Here is a 24,436-nt window from a genome sequence, read left to right on the forward strand (position 1 = left end):
TTCACTTTTAAGATGATTTTTTTTTACAGTAGAGGAATACTCGATTCTGATTGGCTGCTGGGTTCAAATGCCCATCTTATAAATCCCAAATGTTCAACATTACTTCTTCAAATCAAAATTTTATTTCATCATCTGGACAAAAACAAGATGTTAGACGGGATCTCGGAACATGTTACCATGACAACGGGCCACACCACAAATAAAATGGTCAGCTTTGAGAGAAAAAGGGGGATTTAACCAAAAAATAAGAAGAATAAAGTACTAAGAATTGGTTGGAAATGTATTTCTTCTATAAGTAGGAAAAACCTAGACCAGGGGTCTGAGGCTGCGGAGCCATTGAGGCTCTTTGGCTTTAAAGAAATGCACAAAATTTTAATAAAAAATTAGTTAAAATTTTTAATTTTTAGTTAATTGAGTTTATCCGTTTGATTTTTAGAATGTCAGATGAGAGAGAAATGATTTTAATTACAGTGCTTTATTGTTGTTTGTTCAAACTAAATTTGTATTATGTTCAGAATTGTTCTAACATTTTATTCAATGTTAGCAAAAATCAAAATGAGAAAAAACGAAGAAAGCTCAACGAAATATTAAAATACCACATTTGATTTGGCTTTCTTACAGGCACTGGGTGTATTTTATTTTGAAAAGAACCTGCATGTGTCGAAGGTAAATTAAGTTAAAATGATTAAATAAAGAAACATAAAAAAACTTATAAGTCAAGTAATGTCATATTTACCTTGACTTAAAGGCCACAAAACATAAATAAAGTACATTTTTCTAACATTGTGGCTCTCGCTGGGTTTTGGTCACAATGGTCCAAATGGAGCTTTTAGCGCTAAAGGTTACAGACCCCTGACTTAGACGAAGTGTGCTCTGTCAGAAGTTAAGGGAGGCCATGAAAGGCTCCCAAAGCAGAGGACAGAAGTGTAATTGATTTGCATTAATAACTATTAACGCATTACCTTTTTTTTTATCCTTTCGTGCTTTGATGTGTTAACATATCCGTGTAGACCCATCCAAAAAAAAAACTATCATGTAAAAGTGTCTTAGTTTAAATAATCCCATTCAAAAAAATTAGATTGAGGGCCCACTGTTTGATTGATTTAAAGTCCTCGTTTATTTTACATAAATTGTAGTTCCAGCTCAGAAAATCTCAAAAAAATAATTTCAGAAAATTATTATCCTGTGGAGAAATCACAGTTTACGTCTCAGTTTTTGCAAGAATATAGAAACAGCGATTATGATCAAATCAATCAATAAAAAAACAAACCTTTAAATATTTTCCTTGACTATGTTTTAATCTTTTTTTGTAATTTAAAAAAAAATTGGAGTTTGCTTAATATTTTAGCAACAGGCTAACATTGTTACTAATTTAGCTAACTGAGGAATTTTAGGCTATTGTGGAGTTTAGCTAATATTAAAACGAGTTAGCTTTTTTGGCTAATTTGTTATCTACTGAGGTTTTTATAGACCAATTTAGAGTTTAGCTTCTATTTTAGCGACAGGCTAACGTTTTTACCAATTTAGTTTACTGAGCAATCTTGTGCTATTTTGGAGTTTAGCGAGTATTTAATCAACAAGTTAGCTTTTTTGGCTAATTTGACATCTACTGAGTTTTTATGGACTAATTTAGAGTTTAGCTTCTATTTTAGCAACAGGCTAATGTTTCGTTTACTAATTTAGGTAACTAAGGAATTTTAGGCTATTTTAGAGTTTAGCTAGTATCTAAAGAACGAGTTAGCTTCTTTGGCTAACTTGGCCTCCACTGAGGTTTTTTGGGCTATTTAGGAGTTTAGCTCATATTTAAGCACCACCCTTCAACACCGGTGCTGAACATGGCAGCCTGACGCACTGGACCTCCAGCCGTCTAGGTTCTGCTCCTCACCACTTTACTGTCATCAGAAAACAGGACCTTGGACCTCGGTCCAACAGTTCAGTCCTCCTCCAATCTCTGACGGCCATCGATCGACCCACACTCCCTTCATTAATGCAGATGTACTTCAGTCGTCCCTGTACATAAAACTGGAGTGTTTCCTCCTCCTTTCAGACGTGCCGGTGTCGGGTTTCACCCCCATGAACAATAAGACGTACGCCTGCACAGAGGGCCTCGAGGACGGCTCTGGTCCCTGCTCCTGTCAGGACTGCACCAAAGCCTGCGGCCCCAAACCCGTCCCTCCGGCTGCCCTTCCTCCCTGGACCATCTTTGGTTATGACGCCATGAATGTCATCATGGGGATCTCCTATTTGTCTTTCCTGCTTGTCCTGTTAGTGCTGGGAGCTTTGTGTTACAGGTAACAGACTCATTCTCATACAGGACATGAATTTTACTACGATTTTTCCTGAAATGTTTGTTGTTTGATTCGACAGGCGGAGACCCATCATTTCAGAGTATGGCCCCATTTTGGACAGCAACAACCCGCTCTCTTTGAACGACGATGATTTGAGCTTAGGTGCTTTGGCCGGATCTGTAATTGTGGCCTCCCAGCAGAATTCAGACTAACAGATTTGTTGTTTCTTTGGTCTCAGCGAGCCCGTCGTGCTGTGAAACTCTGGGAGAGCGCTTTGAGAGTTTCCTGCGAGTCCTGTTCAGCTCCTGGGGGTCCTTCTGCGTGCGGAACCCATTTGTGGTGGTTCTGGGCAGCGTGGTGCTGGTGGTGGCGTTCTCTTTTGGCCTGCGATACATGCGCATCACCACAGACCCGGTGGAGCTGTGGTCGTCCCCCACCAGCCAGGCTCGGCAGGAGAAGGACTACTTTGACAGCCACTTCGGACCCTTCTTCAGAACAGCGCAGCTCATCATCACCACCCCGAGGGAGGACAATTACACATATTCTCCATACTTTGGTGGTTCAGACGTTCCTTTCAAAGCCATCTTTAACAAAGACCTCTTGCACCAGGTGAGTTTACTGACTCAGATTATCTATTTTTAAAGCGTTTCCAGCGGGTTTTTATTGATAAGAGTCTGGTGAGGCTCGTATCATGATATTTATCGTATCATGATACGATAAATATCATGATACGATAAATATCATGACACGGCATGATATTTATTGTATCGTGATACTATAAATATCGCGATACACTACACAGCATATTTATCGTATCTTGATTGGCTAAATATTGTGATGCAGTACGTATCACAGTATTTATCGTATCATGACATGGTAAATATCGCGATACACTACACAGCATATTTATTGTATGGTGGTATAAATATTGTGAAACAGTTCACGGTATGATATTTATTGTATAATAATACAACAAATATCGTAGTACAGTACACAGCATGATATTTATTGTATCGTGATACACTACACAGCATATTTATTGTATCGTGCTATAAATATTGTGAAACAGTACACGGTATATTTATTGTATAATAATACAACAAATATCGTGGTACAGTACACAGCATGATATTGTATTGTGATACTATAAATATCGTGGCACAGTACACAGCATGATATTTATTATATCGTGATACTATAAATATCGTGATACCCTACACAGAATGATATTTATTGTATTCTGATACTATACATGTCGCAATACAGTATGTTTCACGGTATTTATCATATCCTGATGATATATCACACAGTTTGACATTTATCGTATCATGATCCGATACATATTGCGATACAATACTTAGCATGATATTTATTCTATCACGATACAATAAATATTGTGATAAAGTACTCAACATGATATTTATCATAATGCGATACTATAAATATCGTGATACAGCACTTGCCATGGTATTTGTCGTATCATGATACAATAAATATCGCGGTACTACACAGCATGGCATTTATTGTATCGTGAAACGACAAATATCGCGGTATATTCCAAGACTATCGGAACAATTTTTCACTATTTTCTTCACTTAGAAAAAAAACCTGGAAAAAAAAAACGAAAATACAAAATATTCATGCAAAGCAGTCGGAGGTTTAGGTGGAAAATAAAAGTAAGGCGCTGAACTATCTTTGCTCATAAATATGTAATAAAATATTGTCTTGTTAACATTTTAAATTGATACAAGTATCGCACTGAGTACAAAATTAAATATATCACAACCAGATAGAGCACTTACACCGCAAGTTTTTAATTATTGGAAAAAATAGAATTTAAAAAACGTTTGTTTTCTAGGACAGAATATCTGCCTAAGTTTATTAGAAATTCATCTCTGAGTTGTGGGCGGGGCCATTAACACAAAGCAGCCCCGCTCCCCCTCCCCATCAGGAATGTCACAGATAAGCTTTCTGCTCGTGTTTTACAACAATTGAAATAAAAAATAATTTTTTATGGTATATTTCTTTATAGATGTCTTCCATCATCAGAAAAATATCACAAGAATGTCTTAAAAACACTATTTTCATTGGAGTGTGCCCTCAAATAGACTAATCCTTTCTGATCCACCAGGTTCTGGACCTTCAGCTCGCCATTGAAAACCTTGCAGCCACGTACGACGGTCAAAGTGTCACCCTGAAGGACATCTGCGTGGCCCCGCTGGCTCCGTACAACAACAACTGCACCATCTTAAGTGTCCTCAACTATTTCCAGAACAGCCACTCCGTGCTGGATCACACCATCGGAGACGAATTTTTCATCTACGCCGACTTTCACAGCCACTTCCTCTACTGTGTCAGGTGATCTTTGTCAAACTGTTCCACTCATCTGTTCATGTTTCACTCGCGCTGACGTTTGTGTTCCCTTTTCTCCATGACACGCCAGCGCCCTATTTTTAAACACTTTAAGAAACCACGCGAGGCTCTTCCATCCAAACAAAGTCAGACTGCTTTATAAACTGTCAAATCTGCTGTTTTTCTGTTCTTTATAACCGCTGGACAAAAAAAAAATATCTGGTGACGCTCGAAGTCACATGACTTCGTCTTTTTTCTCCTCCAGCGCCCCAGCATCCCTGAACGACACCACCCTCCTCCATGACCCCTGTCTGGGCACCTTTGGGGGCCCCGTGTTCCCCTGGCTGGCGCTCGGCGGTTATGATGGTGAGCAGAAAGTTATCGTGTGATTGCTTACAAAGCATTCACACTACAGTGATTCTCCTGCTCTTTTCTGTGCGTATTTTGGCACATAAAAACTCAGATAAACTCTGTGATTTTAGCAATCTTGTTTTCAAAACTTTCAGCTCATTCAGGACATTAGTGCTTGTACTTTTGGTTTTTATAAACTTTATAGTTTTTGAAATATTGAGCAAAATATGCCCTATAAGAAATTAATGAGAAAGTCCTGAAAATGTCAACATTTTAAGTTGATTATCAACAAACCTTTAAATAAATTACTGGGTTATGTTTTAATCTTAAATAGTAATTTTCAATAAAAAAATTTGAGTTTATTCAATATTTTAGCAACATGCTAACGTTTTCGGCTAATTTGTCATCTACTGAGGATTTTTTAGGCTAATTAAACTTCTGTTTTAGCAACATGCTAACTTATTGCTAAATTGCTAATTTGTTATCTACTGAGGCTTTTTTAGGCTAATTAAGCTTCAGGCTAACGTTTTTGACTAACTTAGTTTACTGAGGAATTCTTTTGGCAGTTTTGGAGTTTAGCTAATATTTAAGTAACGAACTAGCTTTTTTGGCTAATTTGGTATCTACTGAGGTTTTTAATGCTAATTTGGAACTTATCTAAAATGTTTGCATAATGCTAAATGAGGAATTTTGGGCTATTAGTTTAGCTAATATTAAAACGAGTCAGCTTTTTTGGCTAATTTGTTCTCTACTGGGGTTTCTAGAGTCTAATTTAGAATTAGCTTCTATTTTAGCAACAGGCTAATGTTTTTGACAAATTTAATTTACTAAGGAATGTTGGGCTATTTTGGAGTTTAGCTTATATTAAAGCAACAACTTAGCTTTTTTGGCTAACTTTTTTTTTTTTTTTACTAATTTGTAGTTTACCTAACATTTTAGCAGCATGCTAACGTTTTTGGCTAGTTTGTTATCTACTAGGGTTTTTATAGGCTCATTTAAAGTTTAGATTCTATTTTAGTAACCTACTAACATTTTTGACAAATTTAATTTACGGAGTAATTTTAGGCTATTTTGGAGTTTAGCTAATATTAAAGCAACAAGTTCGCTTTTTTGGCTAACTTAGCATCTACCGAGGGTTTGTGACTAATTTGGAGTTTAGCTCATATTTAAGCAACACACTAAATATTGTTGCTAAATTGGCATGTATTAGAGATTTTTAAGCCGTTTACAACAAAATTTTCAGAAATTTAGCTTAACTTCAGCACTCTTTCATAGCTCTTTAATGAGATTTCCAGTTTTTTTTAGCAAATTTAACATTCTGCAAATAGCTTTTGCATTTTCAGCAATGAAAGAAATTGCGTCACCATTTTCAGAAAAAAGCTTCAGCATCTTCAGCAACTACTTTCAGCAAAAAGCATTCACAATAGCATTATTGCAGACAATGCAGCTTTATTTAGGATTCTTCTTATAACATTTATAAAAACCTTTTTCATAGTCATCATATTCTTTTACTAGTTTTAAAGTATTTATATAAAAATGTCAATTTCTTTTGGTTCAATTTTTCATTATTCATGATATTAATGTTGGTGCCTTTTTATTAAACTAAAAGCTGAATGTCAGACATTGTTCTTCTGCATATTATTTGTCTGAAATGAATATTTACACATTTGAAAACACCCTGTCTTTACTGTCTTTATCTTTATTGTGCAATATGAGATAATGACTTTACAGCGTCTTTTCTCACTCTCTGTTCACCCATTTATTACTTAAAGGAAATACTATGGGAGTTCCTTTTAGACCTTCACAGGTTTTATTTCGTGAAGTCTGAAGGAACTTCTTTTAGATTAACATTTATCACAACAAATGTTTCCAAAAATGCTAAAAAAAATACATGCTCTAAAATAGAAAATCATGACAAAAGTAAATCAAATGAACTGAATCTCTTCAAGAAATGCAAACATGTCCACCAGAAAAATGCCACAAGAACACGTTAAAGTTGGTCTTAGAGGAGCTGCAGTCATGGCGTGTTTTGAATATCGGGAGGGTTTCATGTTTGAAAACATGTTCGTGCTTTACATCATTTACTGATTCCATCCTCTCAACCTCTTCCTGCTTCTCTTCATGTTCGGACACGCCCCTTCCAGCTCATTGGCTCTTCCTGCTCCGCATCACAACATCCTATCAGGCGTGTAGAAGCAGGAAAACGAGTCAAACGCGTATGACGGGGAGGTGTGGTGCTGTGACAGAGACTCCCATATGAGTGGTTGATCTTTTGTGATTTCTAGAGGCAGATATTTGTCTCCTTTATCATGTTAACATCAACTTCATCTCAGACCTTCGAGCTTTTCAAAACCAATAAATCACCAAAACTGGTCGGACCACCACCTCCTCTAGAATCCCAGGTGTGATCTGATTGGTTAGATTCCATGGCCTGACCTTTAGGCCCCACCCACCGATGGGATTATTCTCTGAGAACATCACCTTCTTTTTAAAATGAGTCACTTTCAGGTGAATTTGACTTTTTTATTTAACCCTATGAAACCTAAATCTGTTTTTGTCTACGTTTGAGTTTACCTCTGGATTCTCCGTTTTTATAAGACTCCTCACTTGTTTATCTGGTATAATTTCAATTAGCTCAACCTCACCAGTGTGACACTAACTTCTGTTGTATTCACGCACTAGACATAAAATCAAACAAAACCAGAAAAATTGGTAGGAAAAAAGTCCTTAATGTTGTTGTTAAAATCCCCCAAAATGTTCAATGAACTGTTTTTACAGCTTAAAATTAAAGTTTTTGACCTAATTTTAAAAATGTACAAGAAAAAATGTTTTCAACAAAACAAAAATTGACAACCAACCCTAATATATCAAACTAAGGATAATTAGTCATGAAAAGGTCGGAAAGTAAAAAAATTAAATAATTTGTTGCATGAATTCTGTCTGAGTTTGATCTAAATTGACGACTCTACTTTTATAGCACTTTTATTCAGCTTTAAAATCATTTTTAGATTTTAACAGAGCTCATTTTAGTTTTATTTCTCTGTACTATATTTGTTCCCCTTGAGATGTTTGAACGAGCGCTTCCTTCTTCCCCACAGACACAAACTACAACAACGCCACGGCTCTGGTCATCACCTTCCCTCTCAACAACTACCTGAACGACTCGGTCCGAATGGGCAAAGTTCTGGCCTGGGAGAAAGAGTGAGCCTTCAGTCCGTCCAGAACATCCTCCACTCGGTGGTTTGGGTTCACAAACGGCCATTCTGACTGTTTCAGGTTCATCGGCTTCATGAAGAACTTCTCCAACTCCAACCTGACCATCGCCTTCAGCGCAGAGAGGAGCGTGGAGGACGAGATCGACCGCGAGAGCAACAGCGACATCAACACCATCCTGATCAGCTACATCATCATGTTCGTCTACATCTCGCTGGCTCTGGGGCACATCCACAGTCTCCGCATGCTCCTGGTAATACCTTCAAATATTTAGATTTTATTATTTAAACCTAAGAAATGACTCATTTATTTAAAAAAAAGATGTTTTTTCACTTAAAAAATACAAAATTTACCTTTTGAGTAATGTTTTTTTCTTTTTATTGATCAATATTTAGATGATTCACAGATCAAACTATGATTCTTACCGTCTAATCTTTTTACTGGATGTTTGAAAAATGAAATATCATAAATTTATTTCCCTCATTTTCTTCGATCAGGAGATGCAGATCACAGATAAAAACACTAATATTTAGAACAAAACTATTATATAAGTTATAATAGATAGTAGTGCTGTCATGCGATTAATTTTTAATGCAGTTAATTAATCACAACTTGTGATTAATTAATCTATTTCAATAGAAAACATTTTTGACCCCATAATTGCAATATTAAGCCTAATTTTGAGGTAGTTTCATTTAAATTTGTGACATTGTTACGCAGTAAAAGATCAAACTAAAAGTTTTTTTATTATAACAGACTTTCAACCTTTACTTTTACACCACCAAGAGAGATTTTTTTATTTCAAGCATTTAAGAAAAACAAAAACAACATTAAGTCCAGAGTCTCTAATTTAACACATAAGATACTTTTCTGATCAATCCAAAAAATAATGACCTTCAGCTTCTTATTAATACCATAATATGTATGTTGATGAACTTTATTTCACAGTTTATTACAAAGACATGAGATTTTATAATTTCCTTTTAACCTGAATTTGATCATTTTGAAGACTGAGAGGAAGCAGAAGACAAAGACATGAACACTCATGACACGAATACTCTGATTAGGAGGAATTAAACAGTTAAGACTTTGGATTTAGTTTATTTAAACTTTTGCTTCATCATGTTTAAAGGGAAACTTTCCCCTCTGAAATGATGCTTTGTTTAACTTCTCATAAGGATCACTTTGTGACAAACAATTTAAACTTAAAAATATAAAGAATAATATTCAGAATAGAAACAGCAGCACTTAAGGAAAAATGTGAAAAACCAGATTTAAATAAGAAAAATTAAAAATTGAAAAAGTTGAAAGTACACCTTGTAGATTTTCAATAATTATTAATTATTTGAAAATAATAGTTGAATAAAAATGAAAGCTGTGACTCCGCTGTATGACTCTGGTCTAAGCCGTATCTGACAAAATGATGTAAAAACTGCTTTTTTTAATGGGGGCTTTTCTGTTGGTTATATCTCCATAGCAACCAGTTTATGTTTTGGTCGCCTGGGTACACTGAACAGACTGACATGAGTTTCAGATGAATCAGCAAAAGTAAATGTGTGGATTTCCTTAGCAACGGAAGTTATTGGCTAGCCACGCCCACATTCCTAAAATGTTCTTATCCTATGTCGGAGGTCTACAACCGGAGGCTCTGGAGCCACATGCAGCTCTTTTACTCCTCCACAGCGGCTCTCTGGCTAAAGAAAAATAAAATAATCATTTTTAAAAGTAAGGGTTGCTAACTTTTGTGTATTCTTCAAATACTTTTTCTACTTGATCATTAACCGATCATGTTTCATGTTTATGCTCCCGTTACCTCAGTAGTAAGTAGGAAAAATGACGACGGCTCATCAAAGTAAACCTAAAGTATAAAAATGTCATTTTTGTTTAGGAATACATTTGATTTACTGGAATGTTCCTGTTTGGGACAGGAAGTCTTTTATTTTGAAAGTCATATGAGCTTCAGTCAAAACCAAAGACGACATTTATCTTGATAAATAAATATAATTCATATTTATAATTAAAAAAAAACGTAATGATGCAAAGTAGCATCAAATTTTTCTAAAAAGGTTTGAAAAATAAAAAAAAGTCTTTGCGGCTCTTTTAGGTTTTAATCAGAATCAAACAAATGTCTCTTCTACTGGCAGAAGTTGCAGAATCCTGTCCTGTGTCTTATGATTTTGTTCAACTTCAGCCAAATAAACTACAATTTTCACAATTTTCTGTTGAAAAAATGTCTGCGTAACAGCAGGACGCCACCTTTGTGAGCTCGACATTTAAAATGTATAAAACTGTTAGCAAATGAAATAAAATGTTTATTTGTAACATGGATAAGACCGCATCTGAAATGCACAGAAAACACAAGGAGTCAACATCTTCTAACTAAAAACATCTCCTACAGCATTTAAAAACCCAGAGAAGTCTCATTATACATAATACTATTTTTGTAAAACTTTTAATTTCTTATTTATTAAATCTTTTTATTAAACTTTATTTTAAAAATTCGTTTTTCAGACCTTATTTCATTCAATTAACCTTCAGTTTAATTTTTTATTTTATTTACAAAAACAATAGTTTTACTTTAAAACTGAGAACCTTCACTGACGTTTTATTTTGAAGGTTTATTTACTTCCTGTAGAACACTAAGTTTTGGTTTATACACTTAAAAGCCAACATTAATCTGCACTTTTAGATCAATAATCACAAACCTAAAGTGTTTGTTTTCTACACTTTTTGTAGATTTTGTACGTCACAAACGTTCATACTTGTTTGTTCTGGAGCAGATTCCGGATATCCGAGTATCCAGACTCGTTACAGTTTCTGCTCACACAGAACATTCCCGTCATAGTTTCACGCCTTAGTCATGATGAATGAATCACGGCTGCGTCGTCGCATCATCCAGCAGAAGCTCAACCGTGACGCTGCGTTTTCTCTGCACAGGTGGACTCTAAGATCTCTCTGGGCATCGCCGGCATCCTGATCGTTTTGGGTTCCGTGTCCTCGTCTCTGGGCATCTTCAGCTACGCTGGCATCCCGCTCACGCTCATCGTGATCGAGGTCATTCCCTTCCTGGTGCTCGCCGTCGGAGTCGATAACATCTTCATTATAGTCCAGACGTTGCAGGTAAAGCGTTTGGCTGCAGCTCGTGTGGAGCAGACGGGAGCGTTCGGGTTTCCTCACTGGTTCTGGTCCTGGTTCTGTTGAACAGAGGGACGAGCGGCTGCAGAACGAGGAGCTTCACCAGCAGATCGGACGCGTTCTGGGAGACGTGGCTCCCAGCATGTTCCTCTCGTCCCTGTCGGAGACGGTGGCCTTCTTCCTGGGTAAGTGTTTGTCATCCTTCCTTTGGACCGTCCAGCGGGCTTCAACCTGAGGCTCCGGATCCACATGCGGCTCTTTGACCCCCCCCATTGTGACTCTCTGGTTGAAGAAAATGTACATTTTTTCTTTTTAAAAAGTCGAGCTGTAACGAGTATCCGAGTGCTCGGATACTCGCGATTTACTCCAGAAAATATTTGCGACGTCAAAAATCGCTGATTCATGATATTTAAAAGTATAGAAGAGTGAAGTAAAATATTATCTTTGGCTGATGTATTTTTGCTCTGAAACCAGAATAATGTTGGATATTAAGTAAAAAATATTCATGTCGATGAAGATTCAGGTTTCAAAAATAACATTTACAATTTCAAAAACTGAGATGTGAATCAGCGGATTCTGCCGCAGCAAAAATGCGCTACTTTTTGATAGATCGTTGATAAGGTGGCGATCCGCATGGATTCACGAATCAAACCCCAACTTTGACTTTTTAACCCCGTGGACCCGACGGACGCCCTGGAGCGTCCCGCTGGTCAGGCGGGCGATCAGCGTGATAAAACTCCGACTAAAATGAACCTGAACTTTTTTATGTTCTGATTTTATTGAATTAAATTGAGAATTCTGCCCTTAATTGTAGTTTGTGGATAAAATCCGTCTTTTAATAAATGAGGCAGAAGATGAAATTTGATCTGACGCGTCTGTGGTGGAGGGGCGGAGCCAAAAAACAATAATTTGTTATTTTTATCATAACAGGAAAATAACATTAATTCAAAGGAGAGTCTTATTTTTGTAAGATTTTGTAGCTTCTGTTGAGTTGTGGTTGGTGAGAAATCAAACCGATTGACTCTCTAACCCATCAACTACCCCCCACTAAAAAAGAAAAAAAATGTTTTTTTCTTGCTTATTTCAAAGTAAAAAAAAAAAAAGTTGCCTTTTTTTTCCAAAAGCACATAGCGGTTCTGTAAAAGTTACCATCTGGTTCTCACCAGTTACTATCCAGAAATTGAAACTTTTTTTTTTTTACTTAAATCTTTAGAAATAAAAGTGTTCTGGTTAGTAACTGGTGCGTACCAGATAGTAACTTAAAAACTTTTTTTTTCTAAAAATTGAAGTAAAAAACATTTTTTCTGGTTATTATCTGGTGAGCACCAGTTTGTAGCCAGAAAAAAAATATATATTTTATATTTATCGTATAAAGTCCTGCAGCGCTCCGCTGAGCGGATGGAGGTGAAAGACGTTCGTTCTTCTGTTGCAGGCGCTCTGTCCAACATGCCTGCCGTGAGGACGTTCTCACTGTTTGCCGGTTTGGCCATTTTCATCGATTTCCTGCTGCAGATCAGTTGCTTCGTCAGCTTGTTGGGACTGGATGCCAGAAGGCAGGAGGTGAGATTTCTCTGACGCTTCAATCTGACCAGCTGTCGGTCACATGGGGCGGTTCTGGGATTTTTTCTGTGCAGTGGCCGACCCCGGGCTCACACGGCGAGCGTTACAGCTCAGGTCCGATCCGGGAGCGCTTTAGCTACAGCCGATGGCTCATATTAGCTACAGGACGGCTGCGGTTCAGCTGCGTCGTCCGGCGAAAATTTGAACGAAACGTATTCGCAGCGCCGCAGAAGCCTGACCGCAGACGCAGAACGTGAACGCCTGCAGTGGGATTTCCTCTCACTTTTAAAGTTGCGTAAAGACGGCGGCGCTCTCATCGGAGCTGAAACGCTCGCCGTGTGAGTCCGGGTTAGAGGTTGACTGTTAAGAGTTGATCATTTGTGGGGCCGGGAAACAAAAATAATGAGCTAAATGCCAAATTAGCCTAGAAAAAACAAAAAGTAAAAACAACTTAGGTTAGCTAGAACAATAGCTAAACTTCAATAGCTAAATATTTACATAACTAATATGTAAATATTAGCTAAACTCCAAAAAAGCCTAAAAAAATTCTTAGTTAATGCCAAAATATTCAGAAAACCAATTTTTAAAACCTTAAAACTGTAACTTTTTAGCATAATTATAAATAAAAAAAATTGGAATATTATTCCAGAATAAATCAGCTTAAACCTTAAATAACTTTCAATATTTTACTCTCCATAAAAATACATTCAGTCAAAATTATACAAGTTAGAAATGATTGCAATGGGTTAATAATAACAATAAAATAAAGTGATCTGGGCCTTGACTTTGCTAAATCTTGCAGTTGCTATAGCAACCCTAAGCTACCCCCTGATCTTAACTTGCCTTTTTGAAACATTTTAATGAGTTTTCTTTATAATAAACAAACTCTCAAACATGTTTCAGTTGTTTTGGTGATTTTGATGACCTGTTGTTCGGTGACATTCGTGTTCTGGTGGCGTTTCTCTGTCTGGATCTCTGACAGCAGATCTTTCCCGTTTGGGTCATGCATCAACGCTGCTCCTCACCTGAAGGGAACCGGCTAATCTGGGTTTCATTCACCAGAAGAATGTCCTCCAGTCTCCAGCCGTTCGTTAGCTCAGTCTTATCATGTTAGACGTTTGTTCGCAGAGCAAATAAAACCTTTTTTCTCTTTTTCCCTTAAGAAAGGAATATTCTGAAACTTTTCCTCACCGTCATAACGCTGACAGGTTCATGTTTGAACCCACAGCCTCTTTTTTCTAACGTTGTGTCTGTATCTGACAGCGGAATCGCCTGGACATCTGCTGCTGTGTGAGACTGCCAGAAATTGAGGATAGAAAGTCCGACGGCATCCTGTACCGCTTCTTCAAGAAAGTCTACGCTCCTCTCATCCTCAAGGAGTGGCTCCGACCGCTCATCGTAAGCGCCTCGTCCCGCTCGTCTTCCTGTTGACCCTGTTGTTGTTGGATCACCGTGTTCCTCTTCTGACCTCCAGGTGGCGGTGTTTGTGGGGATGCTGTCCTTCAGCATTGCTGCAGTCAACAAGGTGCAAATCGGGCTGGACCAGAAGTTATCCATGCCTGATGTAAGTGCAGGATTTCCTGGATACAGGCGGTAAAGAGCAGCCTATAGGGAGAAAGTGTTCATATACATTTTTATCTATGGGTGTGCTGCGGGCGACAAGTCCTTGTGTAGGAATCTTCCTGTTTTCAATTTTTTTTAATAACTAAAAATATACTTTATTGTCTGATATCGTGATATATATCGTTATTGTGATATAAAATAATTGATATTGTGACATACATTTTTTTCATATCGCCCATCATTAGTGTGACGGCAGCATGCACGTTCTGACCCTTTCTCTTCTTTAGGACTCCTACGTTCTGGACTACTTCAAGAACCTGAGCGAGTACCTCCACACCGGAGCTCCTGTGTACTTCGTGGTGGAGGACGGTCTGGATTACAACAGTCTGGACGGCCAGAACGCCGTGTGTGGCGGAGTGGGTTGTAACAACAACTCTCTGGTCCAACAAGTCTACACCGCCTCTCTCATCAGCAACTAGTGAGTCCAGAATCCAGAAAAAGGGATTTCAGATTCTGTCAGTCACACAATCCTCATAATTATATTCAGATTACACATGGAAATAAGGATTTTACTCATCCAAGTTCTCATATTTAACCATTAACACGACTATAGAAGGTTGACACACTTAAAAAAAAAAACTCTTCTTTTTCTTTACATAGTTACCACGATCCCACGTGAAGTCGAGGCCTGAGCTGTTATTAATGACCCGATGTTATCTTGTGCTCATTTCAAACTTGGATAATTTTGACAAAATATATTTTTATGGAGAGTAAAATATTGAAAGTTATTGAAGGTTTAAGTGGATTTATTCTGGAATAATATTCCTGCCTTTTTATTATTCAGAATTATGTTAAAGTTTTAAAAATTGGCATTATGCTAGTTTTGGAATATTTTGCAATTTATTAAGGTTTCTTTAGGCTATTTTAGAGTGTAGCTAATATTTCAGCTACATGCTAGCTGTTTGGCTAATTTTGGCTTTTTAAAAAGTTTTTTAGGCTATTTTGAAATAATTTTTAGATAGATAGATAGATAGATAGATAGATAGATAGATACTTTATTAATCCTCACGGAAATTATGTCATTGTCCTTGCTCCATACATCTCACCACACAGATTAAAAACAAAAACCAATAATGGAATAAAATAGATAGAAATTGATAAAACAGTTAAAATGTAACTTTAAAAGTTCATAATAAAAAAAGTGAAATACATAAAAGCTATAGTAAAAAACTTCATAAAAACATTAATCAGTGACCTCGTCTTTTGCCACCACCCCTCCCAGCAGCATTATACTAGCATATACTAGCATTATACAACATACTAGCTATTTTGGCTACTTTAGGTTTCTCCATTTTTTAGGCCCTACGACAGACTGACGTCCTGTACCTGTACCTGTACCCCGCCTTCGCCCTTCAGTAGCCGTGTTAGGCTGTGGCACCCCGCGACCCCGAAAGGGACAAAGCGGACAAAAAGATGAATGAGTTTTTTAGGCTTATTTGGAAGTTTGACTATTTTTTTTCAGCTACATGCTAGCTGTTTTGGCTAACCTCAGTTTCTTTTTTTCCTTTTTTTAGGCTAGTTTTGTATTTAGCTAATATTTTAGTGACTATCAGCTTCAGCATTTTTAGGTATCAGTGTTTGCATCATAAGCTATTAGCATCTTAAGCGGCCAAATTCAGTTTACAGCATTCACACTATCTAACTATCACAGGTAATGCTCTATATTTAGTTCATAATTATGTTAAAAAGTTGCGGTTTTAAAGTTTAAACATTTTATTCTTAGAATATCCAATAAACATTTATCCTGTTCGACCTAAAGTGTGTTTTAGGTTTTGTCCGTTTGTGTGATTGACTTTGACACTCCTGCTCCAAACACAGATAATCTGACAGATTATTGTAGAGGATCACATAACACTTTGTGCTATTTTTATATGAAAAGTGCTATATAAATAAAGTTTGATTGATTGATCATAACATCTGATGAATTTAAGGTTCTGGATCCGTGTGGTTAAAGCAGAACTTCTCCAACGTCAGCTGTTTTAATACGAGCTGATTCTGATAATTTTATCTTTGAAACCGATCTAGTCGTTCTTCCTTAATCTGAGTTTAAAGTTGTTATCAATAATCTGAGGACTTCCCAGTTGGTTTGACGTTGTCGTGTTGTCTCCCAGCACAACCATCGCCTACACGCCGTCCTCCTGGCTGGATGATTACTTCGACTGGATCAAGCCGCAGTCGACCTGCTGCCGTTTCTACAACTCGACCGGAGATTTCTGCAACGCCTCAGGTAAACGTGGAATCTGCTTTTCTGGTTCCGGTTTCTATTCTACTCACATATGAACTAGTGCTGGGCGATGTGCAAACGTACTGATCATTGTTGCCATGACGACGCGACAAAACAACTAATGCATCATCTCCATTTCACTGCAACGGTTTCATTTATTTAGACAAATTTCCCATTTTGGGATGATTCAAATATTTCTGGTTTATTTAAATAAAAGTCAACATTACTTAAAATAAACTCCAAATGTCGTCTACATAGGAGGTGGGGATCAAAGTGATCGATTTGATCGATTGAATACTCTAAGAGATTGTGTTAGTATGTGTGTAGCCATTATTGGTCCGAGTGCTCCGATACTCACGATCTTCTCTGGAAATGCTGATTCAATCTTCATAAACATAATAGAGTGGAATCAAATGTCATTCAGTAACATGGTACTTATTGCTCTGAAATGCAGAATAAAAACGGCATTAAATGAAAGACGGCTGAGAAGGTTTTGAGAAATGGATCAAGAGATGATCAGAGACTTTAACACCCTCATATTTCTAGAATTTAATTTAAAATGAAATCTTTTAGATAAAGTTACTGGAGTTTAATGTGTGAGTTTTGAAGCAAACTGAAGAAATAATAATAAATGTCGAGACGATGAGATGAAGATACTTGACAAACGAGACTGTTCCTGGTCTACAGCTGGTCAGAGGCAGCGATACTTGACATGTGATTTGTAATTAGGATTCCTGAAATAATGTAATAGTAATCTATTTGGTATTTCTGTTTGATATGGATTTGTTAATTGATCTAGAATCAGATTTATAAAGTATAAATCACTAAGTCGAACTCAATCGCACAAGGGGCCAAAACCCAAAACACACCTTAAGCTGAACAGGAGAAACATTTATTTAACAATCTAAAACTACATTTTTAACTTTTTAATATAATCATGAACTAGATATATAGCATTACCTGTGATAGTGTGAATGCTGGAAGCTGATTTGGCCGCTGAAGATGCTGAAATTGATAATTGAAAATACTGCAGCTAATAGCTGAAATCCCTGAAGTTAATAGCTAAAAACGCAGAAATTATTAGCTAAAAATGTTGAAGTTACTAGCTAAAAATGCTGAAGCTGATAGCCAGCTAAAATATTAGCTAAATGCCAAATTAGCTTGAAAATCTAAAATGAATAAATAAAAACTTTGATTAGCCAAAATAGCTAGTATATGACTGAAAAAATAGCTAAACTTCAAAATAGCCTAAAAAACTGAAAAAAGTCTAAATTAGCCAAAACCTGTTGCTGTAATTTTAGCTAAAATCTTTGTAAAAGCCAAAATATTTCAAAAAGCTAACAGAAAAAAAACTTAGGTTAGCCAAAACAGCTAGTATATGACTGAAAAAATAGCTAAACTTCAAAATTGCCTGAAAAACTGAAAATAGTCTAAATTTGCCAAAACCTGTAATTTTAGCTAAAATCTTTGTAAAAGCCAAAATATTTCAAAAAGCTAACAGAAAAAAACTTAGGTTAGCCAAAACAGCTAGCATGTAGCTGAAATACTAGCTCCAAATTATCTTAAAAAATCTTAGTAAATGCCAAAATAGTCCAAAAAACTGCAGAATGACAATTTTTAAAACTTTGAAACCGTAACTTTGTAACACAATTCTGAATTATAAAAAGGCAGGAATATTATTCCAGAATAAATAAATAATGTTTTACTCCCAGTAAAAATATATTTTGTCAAAATTATACAGTTAGATATAAGAGTAAGATAACATCGAGTCATTAATAACAATAACATAAAATGATCTGGAGGGCCGGATAGAATTACTTTCTTCACATGTGGGATAGTGGTAACTATGTAAGGAAAGTAGAACATTTTTTTTTCTCAGAACATCGACCTTCTGTTTCCTGTATTTCTCCAGTGATCAACCAAACCTGCGTGTCGTGTCGACCTATGACGGCTGCTGGGAAGGAGAGGCCCGTCGGAGACGACTTCATGCGGTTTCTGCCCATGTTCTTGTCCGACAATCCCAACCCCAAGTGTGGAAAAGGGTAATGGATCCTCCTGAAAGCTCAGCGGCGTTCTCTGATCCTCGCCGGTTCTCACTGCGATGTTCTTCACGTGTACGCCCCCTCTCTCTCCAGTGGCCACGCCGCTTACGCCACAGCCGTGGACCTGAAGCCCAACAACAGCGGAGTGGGGGCCACGTACTTCATGACCTACCACACCATCCTGAAGGAGTCCCCGGACTTCATCGATGCTCTGAAAATGGGTCGAATGGTGGCCAAGAACATCAGTCAGTCCATCAACCACACGGTTTTTGCCTACAGGTCCGTTCAGCTTCACCTTCTACATTTCCATACTGTTAGAAGAGGCTTTCATCCCCGTCTTCCCTCGGCAGCGTCTTCTACGTCTTCTACGAGCAGTACCTCACCATCGCCTACGACACGGCGCTCAACCTGGGCTTGTCGCTGGCCGCCATATTTGTGGTGACCACGGTGCTGCTGGGCTTCGAGCTTTGGTCTGCTGTGATGGTCAGCATCACCATCGCCATGATCCTGGTGAACATGTTCGGGGTCATGTGGCTCTGGGACATCAGCCTCAACGCCGTGTCTCTGGTCAACTTGGTGATGGTGAGGAAACGTTTGGAGTCTGTTTTAGGAGAGGATGGAGAGAAAATAGACTCAGATTTGTGCGTCCGTAATTCTTGATTTGTAACTCAACTTTTATGCATGAGTACAAAAAATACAAAATTAAAACAAAAAATATGATTTACTCATGTACAACTTAAAATTAAAACATTTTGAAACTAATTACACGCACCAATCTTCAAAAATGATGCATAAGTATTTAATAATCATGCGCAAACCTTTAAAAAAAGACATGCACAAATCTTAGAAAAATATACACAAATCTTTAAAAATTGTGCAAAAATCTCTGAAAATGATGCACAAATCCTAAAAAATATGCAAAAATCGTAAAATTATACACAAATCTTTAAAAAATATGCGCAAATTTCCAAAAAATTACCCACAATTTTCTAAAAAATTATGCAAAAATCTTTAAAAATTATGCACAAATTTCTAAAACATTATGCACAAAACTTAAAAAAATTTGCGCACATTTTTGAAAAAAAGGCACAAATCTCTAAAAGTTATTCACAAATCTTTAAAAATTACACAAATCTTAGAAAAATATGAACATATCTTTAAAAAGTATGCAAAAATATCTAAAAATGATTTACAATTCTTTAACAATTATGCACAAATCTTTAAAAATTTGCACAAATCCTAAAAAATATGCAAAAATCCTAAAATTATGCACAAATCTCTAAAAAACAATCACAAATCTTTAAAAATTATACACAAATCTTTATAATTATGCACAAATGTCAAAAAATGATCCATAAACCTAAAAAAATATCATCTTAAAATATATGCACAGATCTTTATAAATAAAAAACAATTCCTTAAAAAATATGTAAAAGTCTATAAAAATATGCACAAATCTTTTTAAAAAAATTACACACACACAACATTCCCTCCAGTATTTTGCAATCGCAACTATTTGCGCAAATTCAAGCAAACTGTGCAATTTGTTGCACACCTTGCAACTTTAAATGTTCATATTAACTTTCCTGTGACTTTGACCAATCTGTCATGACAGCTGTCATGGTTCACGACTCGGGTTCGCTTCCCCAGAGCCATGTGTTTTTACATTTTTATTTTTTTATTAACCCTCTTGTGGGCCTGAACAGTGTGTGTGTGTTCACACACCGGCTGCGTACTTCCCGATTGTTGCATACTTTTTAAATATTTGTGTGTAGTTAGTTTTAAGCTGTTGTGTTTGTGTAAATTGTATTTTGTAATATTTGTGTGTGAATCCACTATTACAATCCACACAGTTACACACAAACCAGATGGATCTATTTTCTCTCCATACATGTTCTGTTGTTGAACACTGCAGTTTTTCAGGACTTTGTTCTTATAGCTGGCAGTCATGTTGTAAAGTGTTGTCATGGTAACCAGGGGACCATTCCAGGAGTCCACATGTGACTGTTCTCTCCTTCCATGTTGGTAATGTTGTGTTGACTCCTACATTTCCTGCTCTGTGTTGCAGAGCTGCGGCATCTCGGTGGAGTTCTGCAGCCACATCGTCCGGGCCTTCTCCATCAGCATGAAGAGCAGCAGAGCGGAGCGGGCCGAGGAGGCTCTGGCCCACATGGGCAGCTCTGTGAGTCCTGCTGAGGTCACAACGGGAGGGCTGAGCCTCCGTACGGCGCTGGTCGCCTTTTAGATCCAGGAAGTAGAACTGTAGATGTTTTACGGACGTAAAAGCTCTTACTACACAATTTAGGTGCTTTTCTTAGACGGTCATCAACATTTTCACACTTTTTGTATTTTGTTTACGTGCTTAAGGTTCAAACTTTCAGAGAAAATAAGACAGATTTTATAGAATAAAAGCAAATATTTGGTCTGGATGGAAGATTTATGTAAAAAGTGGTGAGATGAAGTCATTCTGTACAGGAGACAGAACAGAGATTGATTGACAAGGTCAACAGCCAATCAGGAGGCAGAACACAATGTAAAAAGAAAACAAAAAAATGTGCAAAATAGCACGGAGAAAGATTCATGTGGTCAAATCCGGAAACTTGAAAAATAGACATTGTAACTGAAAAAAGAATGAACATTTGAAAACAAGACTTTGTAAATTTGAGAAAAAAGTGAAAAATTGGAAAAAAAAGTTTTGAAAAAAAAAATTAAAACTTTAAATAAATCTTCAAAATTTTAACAAAAAATATGAAAATCTAAAGAAGAAAATAAAAAAAAAATGCTGAAAACTTGGAATAGAAAGAACTATAAATGTAAAAAATTACCAATTATAAAATAATGTATTCATTAGTAGCAGCCGCTGTTTTCAATTTTCTATTTTTTTCCGAACTGAGCCTAATTTTTCATGTGGGCGGGGCTTTCAAGATTTATTTCAAGTTTTTGTTTTTTTTTTTACTTTTCAAACTTTCAAGATTCAGTTTAAGTTTTTTTTTATTTTCAAATTTTCAAGATTTACTTTAAGCTTTCAGTTTTCTTTTTTCAAATTTTCAAAACAGTTTTTTTATTTTCAATTTTTTTTCATTTAAAATCTCTATTTTTATAAGTTTTCAATCCGTTTTTTCTTGATTCACTTTGAGCTGATCCTGATTTGACCCAAACTGAACTGCAATATTATTTTTTTTCTCCCCAAAATTATTGTTAATACAAATATAGAAACCTCGCCCCATAAACTGTTTAAAATTAAAAGTCTAAAATAAAAACAACAAACTAAAATTCTCCACAGCAGCTGGAAACGTCGTTCTTCCTGTCAGAACTTCATCCGTTTCTTTGGTCTCTCTTCAGGTTTTCAGTGGAATCACGTTAACTAAATTCGGAGGAATCGTAATCCTGGCGTTTTCCAAGTCGCAGATCTTCCAGGTCTTCTACTTCCGGATGTACCTGGCCATCGTGCTGCTGGGGGCGGCGCACGGCCTCATCTTCCTCCCCGTCTTACTCAGCTATATCGGTACGCGGTCGGCCGCTGAACGCCGGCGAATCCTCTTTCTGCTCATCTTGACACGTTTCTGTTTCCCTCTGAAGGTCCGCCCACCAACAAAGCCAAGGTTGTAGCCGCCAACAGGCGCTACGTCGGCACAGAGAAAGAACGCCTCCTCAAGTACTAGCAGCTGCTCAGCAGGACGAACAATGAACTCACTGTTGGTCTGAGCGGGACTGCGTGGGCCGCTGACCACTTCATCATCATCATCCTCATCATGGCGGCGTCTAACTCAGGATCCGGGACGGGGACTTTTCTGCTCACTAACAAGCGAAGACTTTGGAGCTCCTCTTCCTCACACTACAGCTGACTCGAGCGGCTCGGATCAGAACTATCGATAGGAGCTTATGGGTTTGAGAAAAGGGTGAAACTGGTCAGTTTTTATAGAAATGTGCTTTGACCATAAAAAACTGATTTTTAAAGCTTTACTTTTGTATAACTTTGATATAGGAAACCAGGAGGAGCATCGAGGAACACCAAACATTAGTTTCTATTATAAAAAAAACTAGATTGAAGTTTTTTTTTAATTTTTAGACGTATTTTCATCCACTTTTTGTGGACTAATTCCTCATTTCATTCCAGAACGTCGTATATTTGATTGTGTCAGCAGGATTGGACTGTTGGAGTTTCATAGTTACTGAATTCACAAACTTTACACGGAAAACCTCAAACAAATGACTTTACGATAGTCTAATACTGTAAAAGGATTTACAGTACATTTTTATTTCTTTGCCTTTTAAGTTATTTTTTAACTTTAACATTTTGTTGTTAAATATTTTCTTTTAGCCAACTAATCTGTACATTTCTAAATAAAAAAATGGTTCCAACTCTTAAACTGGAAAACAAGTTGAAGTTCAAGCAGGTTTGACCTAAAAATCGACTTTTTTCTTGTAATTTTAGCTTTTGTTTCTTTTTTGATTTAACCAAATTTGTCAAAGAAGAGTTAAAAACTGGATGTAAAGAAGAAGAAATGATCTGTGCTTCTAGCAGTGCTGTGCATTGATTTATGAAGAATGTGGAAAAAAGCAAAAACAGAAGGAACTATTTAGTTTTTAACAATTTTAACACAATAAAAGCAAAAAAAAGGAAAAGCTTCCTGGACTTTGACTTCTTTGGAGCTGCTCGTGCTCAGAGCGGCCACAGTGTGGCGTCATGACTCCATCCGTTCCCTCAGATGTGTACTTGTGACCTGGTTTGTGTGATTTTTATGAACAATCGCTCCCTCTGCTGACATGTCATCTGCAGAACTGGATGTTCAGCTCTGCCCAAACTTCAGCGTCACGTTTGAAGTCGCGGCGGCGGCTGCACTTCCTGTCGGCGTGTTGTGGTGGCTTCTGTTGTCACACAAACTGCCTCTCATGACTTATTTACCCGCCGCCCCGACAGAGCAGGAGCTCCTTTGAGTGCAGCCCACAGATTAAAATATTCATTTCCTCTGCTGGGCCGTCTGCAGGACAGACAGGTTCTAAAGTACGATTATGTAACATGTACAAGCCCCCCCCCTCTAGACTCTGACCCCCCCACCACCTTTCATTAGGGCACAGACATCCTGAACAGCAGGGCTATTGTAGTTCAGTGAGGCATGAGGAATATGAAGGAGCAGAAATAAGAAGAGAGTGAGGATTGGTGAAGAGCAGGAGTGTCGAACTCAATCACAACATCTAAAATACACTTTAGGTCCCAACAGGATAAACATTTATAGAACACTCTAAAACTGCATTTTTAAAACCTTAAAACTGTAACTTTTTAACATAATTATGAACTAGATATGTAGCATTACCTGGTGTGAACGCTGTAAGCTGAATTTGGCCGCTGAAGACGCTGAAATTGATAGCTAAAAATGCACAAGCTACTAGCTGAAAACACTGAAACTGATAGCCAGCTAAAGTATTAGCTAAATGCCAAATTATCCTAAAAAATGAAAAAAATACTTAGGTTAGCCAAAACAGCTAGCATGTAGCTGAAATATTAGCTAAACTCCAACATGGCCTTAAAAATTTAAAAAGCATACATTTCCCAAAACAGCTTGGATGTAGCTGAAATATTACGTAAAAACTCCAAAATAGCCTTAAACGAATTAAAAAGAAAAGCATAAATTTTCCAAAACAGTTAG

The 24,436-nt window shown here is 37.0% G+C and overlaps 1 protein-coding gene across 1 annotated transcript in view; it reads left to right on the forward strand.

The window, feature by feature from the left end:
• Positions 1–23,415, forward strand: part of npc1 (Niemann-Pick disease, type C1) — a 27,742-nt gene extending 4,327 nt beyond the window's left edge. Inside the window, exons 6-25 of the mRNA XM_024273976.2 lie at positions 2,048–2,291; positions 2,368–2,450; positions 2,527–2,897; positions 4,420–4,646; positions 4,906–5,006; positions 8,090–8,192; positions 8,268–8,457; positions 11,142–11,324; positions 11,410–11,524; positions 12,772–12,899; positions 14,163–14,297; positions 14,374–14,463; positions 14,750–14,940; positions 16,634–16,749; positions 18,659–18,788; positions 18,882–19,067; positions 19,139–19,370; positions 20,857–20,970; positions 22,131–22,293; positions 22,368–23,415. Coding sequence (XP_024129744.1) covers positions 2,048–2,291; positions 2,368–2,450; positions 2,527–2,897; positions 4,420–4,646; positions 4,906–5,006; positions 8,090–8,192; positions 8,268–8,457; positions 11,142–11,324; positions 11,410–11,524; positions 12,772–12,899; positions 14,163–14,297; positions 14,374–14,463; positions 14,750–14,940; positions 16,634–16,749; positions 18,659–18,788; positions 18,882–19,067; positions 19,139–19,370; positions 20,857–20,970; positions 22,131–22,293; positions 22,368–22,450 — 3,185 coding nt within the window. The 3' untranslated portion in view covers positions 22,451–23,415. The remainder of the gene's footprint in view (positions 1–2,047; positions 2,292–2,367; positions 2,451–2,526; positions 2,898–4,419; positions 4,647–4,905; positions 5,007–8,089; positions 8,193–8,267; positions 8,458–11,141; positions 11,325–11,409; positions 11,525–12,771; positions 12,900–14,162; positions 14,298–14,373; positions 14,464–14,749; positions 14,941–16,633; positions 16,750–18,658; positions 18,789–18,881; positions 19,068–19,138; positions 19,371–20,856; positions 20,971–22,130; positions 22,294–22,367) is intronic.
• The last annotated feature ends 1,021 nt before the right edge of the window (positions 23,416–24,436 follow it).

This window comes from Oryzias melastigma, linkage group LG17 (assembly GCF_002922805.2).
Source record: "Oryzias melastigma strain HK-1 linkage group LG17, ASM292280v2, whole genome shotgun sequence".
Lineage (NCBI taxonomy): Eukaryota > Metazoa > Chordata > Actinopteri > Beloniformes > Adrianichthyidae > Oryzias > Oryzias melastigma.